Raw genomic sequence first — 14382 nt, forward strand, 5'->3', positions numbered from 1 at the left:
ATGTGGTCTATTGTTAGGGTCCGTATATGGTTTCATTCGATTCACATGCACAACTTGTTGCTTGCGTCGCGAATCACACGTGGCGAGGCGATAGTTCACAGGTGTTACTTTTTCCACAACACGATAAGGGCCATGCCATGGGTGAAGTAACTTCGGTGATAATCCTCGTTTCCTAACAGGTGTATACAACCATATTTTATCTCCAATGTCATAGTTAATGTCCTTAGCGCGCTTGTCATACTGCATCTTCTGCTTTTGCTGCGCTAACTGGATATTATCGTGGACAAGTGGCTGAATTTCACACAATCGTTGAACCACTGTCTCACCATAGTCCTTAGGGTCAGTGAAGGTCGTTGTCGGCTTAGTGAGGGTTACATCAATTGGTAATCTCGGTTCTCTTCCGTACAATGTATAGAAAGGCGACTCCTTAGTCGATTCCTGCTTACATGTCCGGTACGAAAACAATGCCATTGGCAAATATAGATCCCAGTCAGTCTGATTATGATTGACGTACATACTTAATATCGTCATAATCGTCCCATTAAGTTTTTCAACCAATCCGTCTGTCATCAGGTGATAACTAGTAGTATGTAATCTTCTCGTACTCATAATTCACAAGTCTTTTGCACCAATGTCGACAGGAAGTTTCTACCACGATCAGACAACAATGTCCGAGGCGCAGAATGTCGGGCAATAATCTCATCGACTAACAGTCGGGCAACAACATCCGCAGTTGTCTTTTCAACGGCAAAGGCTTCAGGCCAACGTGTAAGATAATCCGAAAACACAATAATAAAGCGATTACCTCGTTCAGTAGTTGGAAGTGGTCCTAATACGTCAACAGCTACACGATCAAAGGGGCCATCAACAGGTATAGGCTGTAACGGTGCAACTGGTAAATTCTTTGGAGTCTTTTTCGTAGAGCAGTCAACACACGATTTACGCCAGTGTTCAATGTCTTTAAACATTCCAAACCAATAGAATCGTTCTTGTATCTTACTGTACGTCTTGTGGAACCCTAGATGACCTGAGGTGACCTCGTCATGGCATGACGTCATCACTTCATCCTGCAGGGCGCGAGGAATGACAAGCTGTTTACGCACGTCTCTTCGCCGTCTCCCTGGGGCGGGCATCCACAAATGATACAGTACACCATCGTCGATAACATACTGGTCAGCATATAAAACAACTTTCCTAGCTGTCTTCGTATCGGTAGGAAGTTCATCATCGATCAAATACGATATAAGCGGTTGCAAAGTCAAATCACGTCGTTGCAATTCTCTAACTCGGTCTAATTGAAGTCCAGGGCTGTCTGTCGCTGCGATGATGAAGTCACGTGCACTTTTGTCTTCATCATTGTCTTGGGGTCGTCTGGAAGTCCATCTGCATTTCCATGTTTTGTCCCTGGGCGGTGTTGAATTTCAAAGTCATATTCTTGCAAGGTCATGACCAGCGGGCGAGTCGTCCTGTAGGCTCCTTAATAGTCATTAACCATTTCAGTGGGTTGTGGTCAGTAATAACAGTGAAGCGTCTACCATATAAGTATGGTCGGAAATGCTTAATCGACCAATTATGGCTAGAGCTTCTTTCTCAATCGTCGAATAGTGTTTCTCATGTTTTGTCAAAGTTCGGCTAGCATAAGAAATAACAACTTCTTTCTTATCACGTACCTGTACTAAGCAAGATCCAATGCCAGTGTCACACGCATCTGTATGCAGAACAAAGGGTTCATCAAAATCAGGGTATCCAAGTATTGGTGTTGAAATAAGCGCTAACTTCAAAGTGCAGAAAGCGTCTTCACATTCGGTACTCCAATTAAACACATTGTCCTTCATCAACAGTTTGTTTAGCGGTGACGTCACTTTGGCAAAGTTCTGCACGAATCGTCGATAATATGATGCTAATCCAAGGAAACTTCGTAGTTGACGAACATCCTTTGGGCGCGGATAGTTCTTTACTGCATCAATCTTCTTCGGATTCGGTTTAATTCCATCTCGGGTCACAACATGTCCCAAGTACTCAATTTCAGTCTTACAGAAGTGACATTTCCTACTTTTCAATTTCAGTCCGGCTTTTCGAAATCGATCGAAGACCTCACGCAAATGGCGGAGATGCTCATCGAATGTTTTCGAAAACACAATGACGTCATCAAGGTAAATCAGGCATATTTCCCATTGAAGTCCAGCAAGTATTAATTCCATTAAGCGTTGAAAGGTACTTGGCGCGTTACATAATCCAAAGGGCATAACATTAAATTCATAGAGTCCGTTGTATGAAACAAAGGCGGTCTTTTCTCTATCTTCTGGCGCGACCTCAATTTGCCAATATCCTGATGCTAAGTCCATAGTCGAAAAATAACGTGCTTGCCCGAGGGCATCCAGACTATCGTCGATGCGCGGCAGCGGGTAAACATCCTTCTTCGTAACATGGTTAATTTTCCTAAAATCAACGCAGAAACGTTGCGATTGGTCCGCCTTGGAAACAAGAAGAATCGGGGCCGACCACGGGCTCGTCGAAGGTCGAATAATGTCATTGTCCAACATAGACTTAATATGTTCTCGTACAACAGGTCGTTGACTGGCGGGAACGCGATATGGGCGTTGCTTAATCGGAGGATGCTCACCAGTGTCAATACGATGTTGTACAATATTTGTCTTTCCCAAATCGTTGTCATTCTTCGCAAATACATCGTCATATTCCAATAATAGCTCGTCCAGCTGTCTTGTCTGTTCGGCAGACAAATCTGTCGTCTCGCACAGATTCACGCGGCTCCTCGAATTACCACCATCATCCGGGCCGGTTGCCGGTAATTCGCCTGGGTCGCAATTTCCTCGGTCCTCGTCAAGGCACGTCACTGGGTGATCATCATTATTACACGCGTCATCATTTTCAGCACCCATATTTGCTATACACGCAATAACATTATCATCGTCTGCAGTTTCAAACACACCAAGGTTCGTACATCTGTATATCTTCACAGGCTTATCTCTTGGGTTTACAACTAGAACAGGGGCACGCCCATTATTTACAGTCACGAAGGCCCTTGCCAAGCCAACGCCCAACTTAACATGATCACGTGGGCGCGCTTCCACAATGCCACAATGTCCATCGTCTACATCTATAGCTGCCATGAACCTCTTTTGTGAACGGGCAGGAACTACTAAAGTTTCTAAGGCGACTACCGAACAGTCTTTCACACGACTTTTACTACGGCCACCATTAACTTCAAGCGGGGTATCACATCCCTCTACGGTGGCTTGTTGTTTAGTGAACATGATGTCAAGTCCGATATCATTCATTAAATCAGCTCCGATCAAACAGTCATACATGGAATTTGCGATAACATAAGCAGGATAGGGAAATTTCTTACCGGCAATCTCGAAGTCGACTTCTATTCTTCCCACGATGTTTAGTTTGTTTCCTTCCAATGTTTTCACACAAATTCCAGATGTCTGCAACAGCGGTTTATTCCTCAAACTGGCAAAGTTTGACGTAACTTTTCACTTACTATCGTCGTTCCGGATCCAGTGTCCGTTAACATCTTGACATCATCATCACCAATCTTTCCGTCAATACTACAGCTATGATTAATTGTTCCAATAACATAAGTCCGTATTTCGTCCTCATTATCGTCATCGGTGTCTACTTCTTTTGTATCTATTAATCCGGGGACATCATCAAATTTAACGTCTGCCATCCGGGTATCCCTCCTCCGACGGCAGTTTCTAGTTTGACAAATTCTGCTGTTGTCGTGGTTGAAATTGACTTGCTTGCTGCTGTTGTTGTGGCGGGAACCAAGTCGGTGGGTTGAATTGTGCAGGCTGCTGTGGCTGAATAAATGGATATCCAGCGGTCGGCTGCATTTGCTGGGACATTTGCGGCTGTTGTCGCTGATTTTGGCGATCAGGACAATGACGCTGCACGTGCCCAACACGATGACAAATATTACAGATCGGCAACCCATCGGTGGTTCGCTGGTTTCTGCCGGGCGCACCTCTATTACGTTGAAAACGTCTATCTCGATTGGCTGTGCGGTTGGCTGGGGCAGCTTTATCAGCAGAGTCAGAATTCTTTTCTAACGGGGCATTACATTTCTCCATCTTTTCGTCTATCATTGTCTCCATTCTCTTCATCAAAGTCTCTAACATCGATTGCATTATATTGTCGGAAGTGGGCGGTTGTACAGCAGCCACAGTCTTGTCTTCTTGGCTGGCTGATTTAGCATTAAAGGGGTCTAATGTGGAGAATAATGAAACATCACCCTTACCGTTGACAAGTTCTTCGTTGCACTCTTCGGCTTTTGCAACACGTACGGCCTCTTCAAACGTAACAGGGTCTTTTGACATCACCATTCGCTTCAGAGACGAGCGCAATCCACGGATGAAATGTTCTCTCATGAGCTCAGACTGAAACTCACGGGGCATATCCATGTGAGCACGCAGAGTCAGTCGCTGTATAATTCTAGCGAATTCCTCCACTGGCTCACCTGGCTTCTGATTGCGATTATACAGTTCATTGTAGAAAAGTCTCTGAGTTTCTTTTGGTAGGAAATTTTCTCTCAGGGCCGCAGTAACTTGGTCATAGTCGTACTTGGTATGATCGTTCAAGTCATTCCAAAAGTCGGCTGCAAATTCTCGTAGATAGGCGGGCAAAATCTCGGCCTTGCGTTCGTCTGACCACCTATTAGCTCTGGCGGCTCGATCAAACTCTTTAAGAAAAGTTTCAACGTCGTCACCAAGTCTTCCATAAAATTGTGATGGAGTTACAACAGTGCGGGCTTCGGTATATCCGGCCATATCAGGATATCTTGCAACAGGGGTGTCGATTGATCGTTGTCTACGGCCTGGCATAATAATACTAGCAATGTTCAAGCAACAAAAATGTACGTACCAATCCTTCGAAAGTTGGGCAGCACCAAATCACGTCGAGTAGAAGGCGCTGGCTTGAGTCGATCCAAACCGCTTGCCACCAAATATGTCACGTAGCGTGGCTTGATATAGCAGTAGACGTATAAGAGACGGCACGATACACCGAAATATATTCTAAGTCGTAGCACTTTATTCAGCTGAGTAACATAAGTTACACGTTAAAACTTCTATGTCTCACACTAGTCTAATAATAGGCATCAGTCACGGTCAGTGTCGTCTCGAGCGTCGCAACAGGTTCTGAACGGCTTCTGCAGGTTCTCAACAGCGTCTCCAGGTTCTGAGCGGCTTCTACTTCAACACACTAAAATGCAGAGTTTATATTGGGTGAATATCTGGCTTTGTCATGACTTTGGCATGCGTCTATAATGAGGAACGTCACTCAAATCTAAGTACAAGGTTAACAGGATGGAAGTATCTCTCAACGCCGAGCATGGCTGAGACTATCTGTCAGCATAGCGTCCGGTCAACGTTAATGACTTAAACAGTTGTCAAAACAATACGTTCACTAAGAGAGGATGGACTCTCCTTCAGAGGTCACGAAAATAAACAAGGGAATCGTTCTCACGATGCACCACGTGCAGAAGGGGTTACTATAGGTCACTGTCGGTCATTCATTGTCAGTCATACAAACTAAATTCAAGTCATAAAATATCATATAATATTAACTATCGAGTGGCTACATCATACATGACCTGGAATTTCATTTTACACAAGAAAATAAATTTGAATTTATTACAATCGAAAGACTGTGGATGTCTGTCTGCTATATAATTTAAATTAAGGAGTATACGTGAGACATTACCAATGAACACCGCATATGTACATTTAGATTTTAAAAATATCTAATTATTCTGTAAAATGAGTAAAATTTCTACTTCTTTCGAAGGTAAACCCTATGTTGAAGACAAGTAATTGCCAATGGCAAACACTACACATTGAATACGAAACCGTTGTAGGTTTCACTGCGTATTATCCGACATTAATATGGTCTAACTTCATGATAAACAGAAATTTGTAAAATTGACGAAAACATGATGTTCCTTTGGCAAGGACATGGTAAAATCATAACGCAAAAATTTGTGATGTCAATTTAAGTGCAGTGCAAAAATGCTGAAACATGAATCTTCAAATTATTCCGGAACGTTTCTAAGTAGAAACATTGATTTCCGATTTAGAAGACTGCTGCAACTTGAACATAGATTTACCATCAACTGAAATGTGTCCTGCGTGACATTTTGATATTCCAAACTGATTACTACATACCGTCTAATTTCATCCCATGAACTCGTGATGTTTAGTCAGGGCGCCTTGTCTGTGGTCAGGGCGATCGGTTGTAGAACTAGTAAAGGGGATTTAGTTGACATGGCAATTAACAGATAAGAGTGGCTAACTCCTTGAAATTTTATACGCAGTTGAACAGGGTAGCTATAGGCACACATTGACACAGTTGACTTGTGCAATAAAATGTTTAATAAATAATGTTTATGTACCTTATATACCTCGTGGTAAGGTGTGTGTCCACGATCTTCTATAGGTCCGAGAACGTTTATGTTTCGCGTTACTGGGCCAAAGCAGTGTTGTAGCTGTTGTGGAGTCACCGTGCACTAATGAATCTAACGAAAATTCATAACAATTGAATGCCTACGTCAGCATTTTTACAATGCAGAGTTTATGGGGCGTTGCCATATATGAAAAAGGGCACTTCACCTGTAGTCTTCGGCAGAACGAAAGCAAAGAGCTGGATCCTATTATCTACTCCATAAATAGATTTCCGATGAAGTACCCACGATTCTTAGGAACAAAGTCACGCCACTCACTGATAAAGGTTCGGTCAAAAACGGTGTATGTATAAAATGGTATTTGTCCGCAATTCCTCGAAGGGCAGAGCTTATTTTTGTTGCTAGGTGAGATGGACAGTCTGCGAAAAAGAAAATCCACATTGGCGAGCGATGAATGGGTTAATGTTCTAGGCAAGGGTTAAGCGCTGCTCGCTTTTATAATTTATGTACAGGGAGGGAAAATATTTGGAAGGCATTTTGAAGCAATTGTAAGGGGGAGGAGGATGGTGGGGAGTAACCTACAGAGGTGTATGCCGTTCGTTTTTTGTTTACATTTGGTTGTGAACCGCCCCGAATTTAAGTATCACAAATCAACAAACTGGTATTTTCCGGTTCGAAAATACTTTGTGAAATTACAATATCAATGTTCTCATTGTTCAACTCTTATATTGCGCAGCCTTTTATCTAATTAAAACACAGACCGTCCAGTTTTTCCCAGGGGTCAATGGTTATTGTCTCGGCTATCACGTGACTCAGTATTATCGTGGTCACATGATTGACTGTCTTAAGGGTTATACTTGGGGAAAACCAGTAGGGAATTTCCCTGCTGTCATTTCTATTTCTAAATATAGTTCTGGGTGTAGGTTACTTAAGGTCTGCAGGCAAACAGAAAGTGCGCACAGCAGACTGACCACAGACCGAAAGGCATAACGTGACAATCCAGGGACGAAGAAACATGTCAACTGAACAAGGACTGGGGAAGAATCAGATTCAACTTTTCATCAAGGGAATACGGGGAAATACAACCGTCATTACTATTCATAAGGTGAGTCGGCATTTTCATTATCGATGTGCATTTCTTGAACAGACCAAAACTATTTTTCTCGCAAAGGTGTGCAGGATTCCGCACGTACCGAAACTCCATTACCTCCCACATTTCAATGTCCTTTTGAAGTAAGTTGTCCTACTAAAGTAAGTTTTACTTGTGCCATATGTGTCTAAAAGGACTAAAATGCAGTACATTGGACTAGAAGCCCAAGAAATGACATTACTTCGCATTATGCTCACGATGTTGGTTTCAACGGTTGCGCCATTTCATCATACTTACACAGAGGTGTTCATCTAAACAACACTCGCACAAAAACAGACTTACGTGTCTAGTTTGTAAAAGAAGCTTATGGTCAAAACAGTTCCTGTTCATCGAAATTTGAAGATTGTATGCATGGTCAGTTAAAAGTAGCATGCAATGGATGGACGTAGCTTATGTGCACAGAAACACAAACCTTGCTAGACAGACTGAGTATAGAACAAAATCGCAATCTGTGTCGATTGACCAATACTATGTCGTGCGCCGTTGTCTGATTCCTTAGGCGGGCTTTCATGGTAAACCTTACAAAACCTAAGTTAACTGGCTAGACAGTACCAACTCTGAACGACTGACGTTTCAACGAAGACGCATGTCTTTAAGTCATTCCTTTTCACACAGACACAGACAGACACACAGAGACACACACACCCACACAACAACAACAGCAAGAACAACAACAACAAAAACCCAAACCAACTCAACAACAATGTGAAAATGTAATTTTCTCTTCAGGTCACAAACTTAGTCCACACCACCTGAGGAAACTATGAAATTTTTTCAGTCTTAGTATTTGTTTTTAGGCGTATTCTACTTTCCATTTTCTCACGGAGCTATTTTGCATATTTCATACGTCATAGAACATTTTGATAATGACTGGCCTGAACTCCATGGAACTAATATCGATCACCCAAGTTCATTCACCATATTTGATGGCCTAATTTTATTAATCAGTTTGAGGAAACTCTTGTTTGCATGAAGTAAATGTTTCTTTAAATTATCCTGCAAAATAGACAAAAAAGAAAAATTTCCGCTAAAGGACAATAAAGTATAATCTATATAATCTAATATCAACTAAGGTTGATTGAGGGAATGTTCAACTCACAGCTACAGCCCAATGGCTTCGAGCCGTACTTTGCACGATAATTTATACTCAACTTGGAAACATCAAATGTATTTACCTTTTACATGTAATACAGTCATGGCCGTGCTACTCGGCCCGAAGTGTTTACATTACATTGCCATATTGTATTCAAATTGTCAAATAAGAAGCTGTCCAGTAAATTATAGCACAGGTAGCAGAATGTTTGCCCTTGAGTCAAAACCTTTGGGCAAATATTGTACATGACTTCAAGTGTAATTTGCAGGTAGATTGTTGTTTGCCTTGGTAAAAATTTCAAAAAGTTGTAACAAGGGTACATTTAATCGCTAAATTTCGGTCACTAATACTGAACTTGCCAACTAAAGTGTGGCGTAAATAATGGGGTCACCATGCAGGCATCGCAGTCGGTGAATATATGTTTGCCGGGACAAGGGTCGGTACAAAGTATATGAAATCAGTATGTTCACCTTTGTTCTCCTAGCAAGCGTGGAAATTTGCGGAATGTGTATACACAGTCCTTCCACTCTCCTTCATGAACAGTTTAAATTAGAGGGTCCGAGAGCTTCAAATGACCCTGTCAATGCCATCTGTGTTTGTTATCTTCTTTCATAAAAGTTAAGTAAAATACTTAATTGAGCTTGACTAGGTTGAACAGTCTCCGGAGATGATTGTTGTAGAGAATTTAAAACCTTCACAGAAATTTCACTGACATGATTACACATGTATACTCTCATTCTGTTACCGACACCGTTCAATTGTTTGTGACACGTGGCTGCCTGAAAACTGTGAAAATTGCTTCTTATTCAGGGCTCGAAATTAGCGGTAGTCCCGCGTCCACAGACAACCATCTTTTCCCTGGGGCTACCAAAATCCATGAAATGGTAGCCCACAGGGACTACCAAAGACCGGGACATAAAATTCTGTCAGTACTTTGCGTGCAATGGCAAACATCTGAACTGACGTTCTTGAATGATAGGCGCTGGAAGCGATGGTCAATGAAAACGCATTTTCATTGCATTTTGATCATAATGTATCAATCACGGGTAATATGCCTCCTCCCTACAGAAAGTCCATGGCCTACTTTTAGCACTGCTACAGTATGTCGAGTCTCGAGTGCTTCGAAAGTCATGGTCGTTGTTTGAGGATGAACAAGTTGCCTATAGATCACTAAACGTTTTAGTATCACTGTTGTCCATTAGGCTAAAAAGATCGTTTCTGGTCACCGCGTGCGTCATTTCAGAACCTGAGCGTCATGGCATTTTTTGGGGTTACATACTGATCAGTACAGCTATCCTTGATATCCTTGTTTTGCATGTCAAAAAATGCTAAACAAAAACTGAAGTATTATGCAGCCAGTGATAAAAGACAATAACTGTTGCATCAATAGTGCTAGACCAGCATTGTTAAGGTAAAAGGGAAAAAGAAAACCGCGTCACTTTGCATCACTGTCAAGTGCCAGAAACATTTTTTTTTGGGGGGGGGGGGGGGTTATACCTGTTTCCTTTTGGTACTAGGTATGTAAGTATCCACATCAAATGACTAGAAAATTCACTTCATGGGCAGAATCTTGGAAAATTGTTTTTTCTTGTCTGGAAATATTCCTAAACTAAAATAATATGCATGGACTATCAGCCATTGTCACTGGACTACCAACTTCAGAAAATGGTAGCCCAAGTGGACTACCAGGGCAAAAAGTTATTTTCGAGCCCTGTTATTCAGTGTTACCAAATTTTTGAAATTGACTCATGTGTTTTATTTGTAGGACGCAAAGGTCGATGACTTGTTGAAGAAAATAAGCGAGAAAAACAATATCCCTGTAGACGTTCAGCGGGTACTCTACGCTGGGAAGCAACTGGAAGCTGGAGTTGGCAAACATCTGAGTGATTACTACATCGAAAACCACTCCACTCTATTCGTTGTCCTTCGTTTGCATGGCGGAGCTCCTCCCGAGCGTAAAGAACTAGATGAAGATGTCGAACTCACCGATGCGCCCGACATGATCACCTGGGATGACGATCCAGACAACAAAAGAGCCAAGATGTCCTGTGGCCATGCCATAGGACCCGAATCTCTGACAGCCTACTGTAGAAGCCTTCTCAGCGCCGGTAAATTTCGTTTCCATTGTCCGTACATCAGCCCGGAGGGAGCCTACTGTGGTAAGGAGTGGGATTACATAGATATCCGTCGTCTTGCCGTACTCACCGATGACGAAAAGAAAGAGTTTGAGACTGAAATCTCAAGCAATTTTCTCAGAAAGGCCCAGGGCATCCAAGAATGTCCCAAATGCCACAGTCTTTGCGAGAGGGTGCAGAAGAAGGACCGACGTATCGTGTGTGTCCTCTGCACCAACGAGACAGGCAAGACCTTCGAATTCTGCTGGTACTGTCTGTTTGAATGGAAAAAGAAAGGGAGTATCACCGAATGCGGCAACGAAGCCTGCAGTGGTGAAGATCCAAGGCTGCAAATCTTGTTCCAGAGCGTTAAGAAAACCATCGTTGGTGTACGTGACTGTCCCAGTCGCCGTGCATGCCCATCCTGCGGCATGCTGATTGAACACGAAAAGGCTTGTAAACACATGGTTTGTCCTTGCGGTCAGAAGTTTTGTTTCATATGTCTAAGAAAACCACTCAATGGCGTCTACCTTTGCGGATCATACAACTCTCCGTGTGAAAAAGCTCCACTGCAGCAAACCATTCCTGGAGCAGAATGAGTTGCACACAGCTCCAACCGTAAACTTGCTTCCTACACTTTCCTGCTTCGTCAAACGTATTGCAACGATTGAACAGAAGATCTGAGGCTGAAATTACAATACGCAACGATGGAGGTCTCTGCAGAGAGCTACCCACTTCACAATACTAACAATATCGTCTGAGCCACCTTCACAGGGTCCCCACGCCCCCTACACAAGCTATAGAAAGTTAGCTAACTTTTCCATCCTTGAAAAGATGCATTTGAATCACTAGTCAAACTTTGTACTGGAATACGCATTATACTAAAACAGAAACCATGTCAACAGTTATAAGTACTTAGAGTTCTTTACAATAGCATAAAACCATTCTATGATTAATGGTGATATATAGACATTGGATGAAACGCAAAATCTATCAAGAGCAGTAATCTGCAACGAAGGCGTTTACTTCTGACTCGATCAAACAAGCGAAACCTTTTTTTCCGTCAACTTCTTTACATACATGATGAGAACAAAGTAACACTGAAATTCGTTACAGGAAATAAAGCACACCGGGTGACGTGGAAGAAAATTAAAGGCATTTCATGGTGATATAACGAGAAGTCAAAATAAACCCCTTTTGTTGACAGTTTTGCTTGGAAGTTTTAACTCTGTCAACATGCTTTTCACATAGTTTTTCTTTTTCTAATGGGGCAGATAATGATATTTGCACCACCATTTATGACAATTGATAAATAAATAAAGGAAAAACAAACGAAAAAAAAAAAAATATAATGCCGATGCGTGGACCCAACTAACAAGCGTGTTTTCGTTCACTTTCGTATTTGAACTATACATATAGGAAAAAGCTACTTATTACTGTATATATACCAGTACAAGTATTGCATTTCCTCCTGACATCCTAGTATAGGCATTGAGATAGTTTTGAAATATTTACCGTAAAACAGCCTTGTATGTTAAATACATTGATATCGCAATGATCAAATTATTTTGTGAATTTCTACCCAAATGCCATGGTACATAACCATCTTGGAGGAGCTCGCATCTGAGTGTGCATATATACATATGACGAAAAATCTTTGTCGTCAATTTTCATGTATGTGAAAGGTTCTGTATCGGTACTCTGCGCCCCGTACCTGCGCCGGCGCATTTCTTAAAAAAGCATTCTGCGCCCCTTTCCACCATCATTCTACGCCCTATTCTGCGCCCTGGTTGCGCCATTCATGTTGAGCCGTAAAGAGTCATAGAAAAAATCGTACAGAACCTCTTACATAACTTTAATTTTAGATAAAGAAACTACATGATATGCCGCATAGCTCCTGAAGAGTGATGGACTTATTAGAAGTGTTGGTTATTCAATAAAAGAACTTTTTGTTCATTTTTGTCCATGTTTTCGACACTTTATGTTGAATTAATTTAAGCTTTTACGGGTCCTCCTCTTTCTTTACTGGGTTAGTAAGCAGCCTGTCTCAGAAGCCTCCAATTCGTCGGCTGAAACTCGTTGTTCCTGTTAAATTATTACCAAACAGCTAATCGGTTAGGCTCCTTAAGCTGCAGTAAATAATTACACTTTACCAATCAGATAAAACCTTCCGAGCCGCTGCACATTACATATCTTGGGGGTGCTCCTCACATTTCTTGAGATTGCCCTAAGATTTGACTAAGAGCGTCCGTCCCAGACTCTGTTAATGTGGTACCGGCACCCACAGTTTAATACACACACACCACACACACACACACACACACACACACACACACACACATATATATATATATATATATATATATATATCGGAACACTTGTTGAAACTTCTGGTAAGAGACTAGATGTGGCATTTAGGATAGTGACAATGTTATGGGATGAATAATGAATGGCTGATTGGATGGGAATAGATAGATAGATAGATAACTTTATTGCCATTATATACATTCATGTACATTAGGAAATTGTCTTGCTGTCGTCACACAAAACCACACAACATCAGATATTACATATAACTAAAAACACTTTAAAACCGACTATAAAACCAAAAAAGTAATACGAAGGAGGCATGAGTAAAAGAGAATATAAAATCTTACGGATACAGGTAATAAAAATGCAATTGCAAATTAAAAGTTGCAATCCGAAAGTATTTGAACGGCACGTGGATAACAACTATTGCTAAAACGTGCGGTATTCACTTTAAAGAACCGATACCGCCGTCCAGAGGGGAGCAATTGAAATAAATCATGAGATGGATGAGTGCTGTCATCGATGATGTGTGAGGCCCTGTTAGCCACACGCCGATAGATATTATCAAGTGAGAGTAAATCTGTGCCAATAATCCTTGATGCAGATGTTTAATTGTGCTTTCTCTTGCTGAGATGATGAACCAAACCAAATAGTGATTGAAAAAGGTAACACACTTTCGATCACAGCCCTGTAAAATTGAATCATTACATTCTTACTGATTCCAATATCTTCAACCGCCTCAAAAAGTAGAGGAGTTGCTGAGCCCTTTTGGTGATATTAACAGTGTTTCTGTGCCATTTTAAGTCATTTGAAATGGTAGTTACGAGGAACTTAAAACAATCAACAATCTCTATGGAAGTACCATTAATAACAAGAGGTTCAGGGACAGGTTTGTTTTTGCGAAAGTCAATGACCGTTTCTTTGGTTTTAGAAACATTAAGTTCAAGGTTATTTTCTGAACTCCAACTGACAAGACTGTCCACTTGTTTGCGATATGAAGTTTCGTTGGAGTTGTTTATGAGCCCTTCAATGGTTGTATCGTCAATCATAGAATTGAATGATAGAACGGATTGTTGGATTGATAATGGAATGATGGTGGGATGAGTGGATACGATTGGTTGGTGATTGATAATGGTAATAATTGAATGGGATTGACAAGGGAATGGGTTCTGTGATGAGGGAGAAGGAAATTCCATTTGGCAGATGATGGAATGACCAAAGTACTTGAAATGCAAATTTGAGTTTGTGTCAATCGCCATTCAGTCTCATTAGCCTCAGTAGGTATTTA

General features: G+C 41.5%; 1 protein-coding gene across 1 annotated transcript; it reads left to right on the top strand.

Annotated features, from left to right (window-relative positions):
• The first annotated feature begins 7271 nt into the window (after positions 1–7271).
• On the top strand, positions 7272–12742 carry LOC139134656 (uncharacterized). Its single transcript, XM_070701617.1, has 2 exons — positions 7272–7532; positions 10436–12742. The coding sequence occupies exons 1-2, from the start codon at positions 7443–7445 to the stop codon at positions 11381–11383; spliced, it is 1038 nt and encodes a 345-aa protein (XP_070557718.1). The 5' UTR covers positions 7272–7442; the 3' UTR covers positions 11384–12742.
• Positions 12743–14382: the final 1640 nt, after the last annotated feature.

Source organism: Ptychodera flava, chromosome 6 (assembly GCF_041260155.1).
Source record: "Ptychodera flava strain L36383 chromosome 6, AS_Pfla_20210202, whole genome shotgun sequence".
In the NCBI taxonomy this organism is placed as follows: Eukaryota; Metazoa; Hemichordata; class Enteropneusta; family Ptychoderidae; genus Ptychodera; species Ptychodera flava.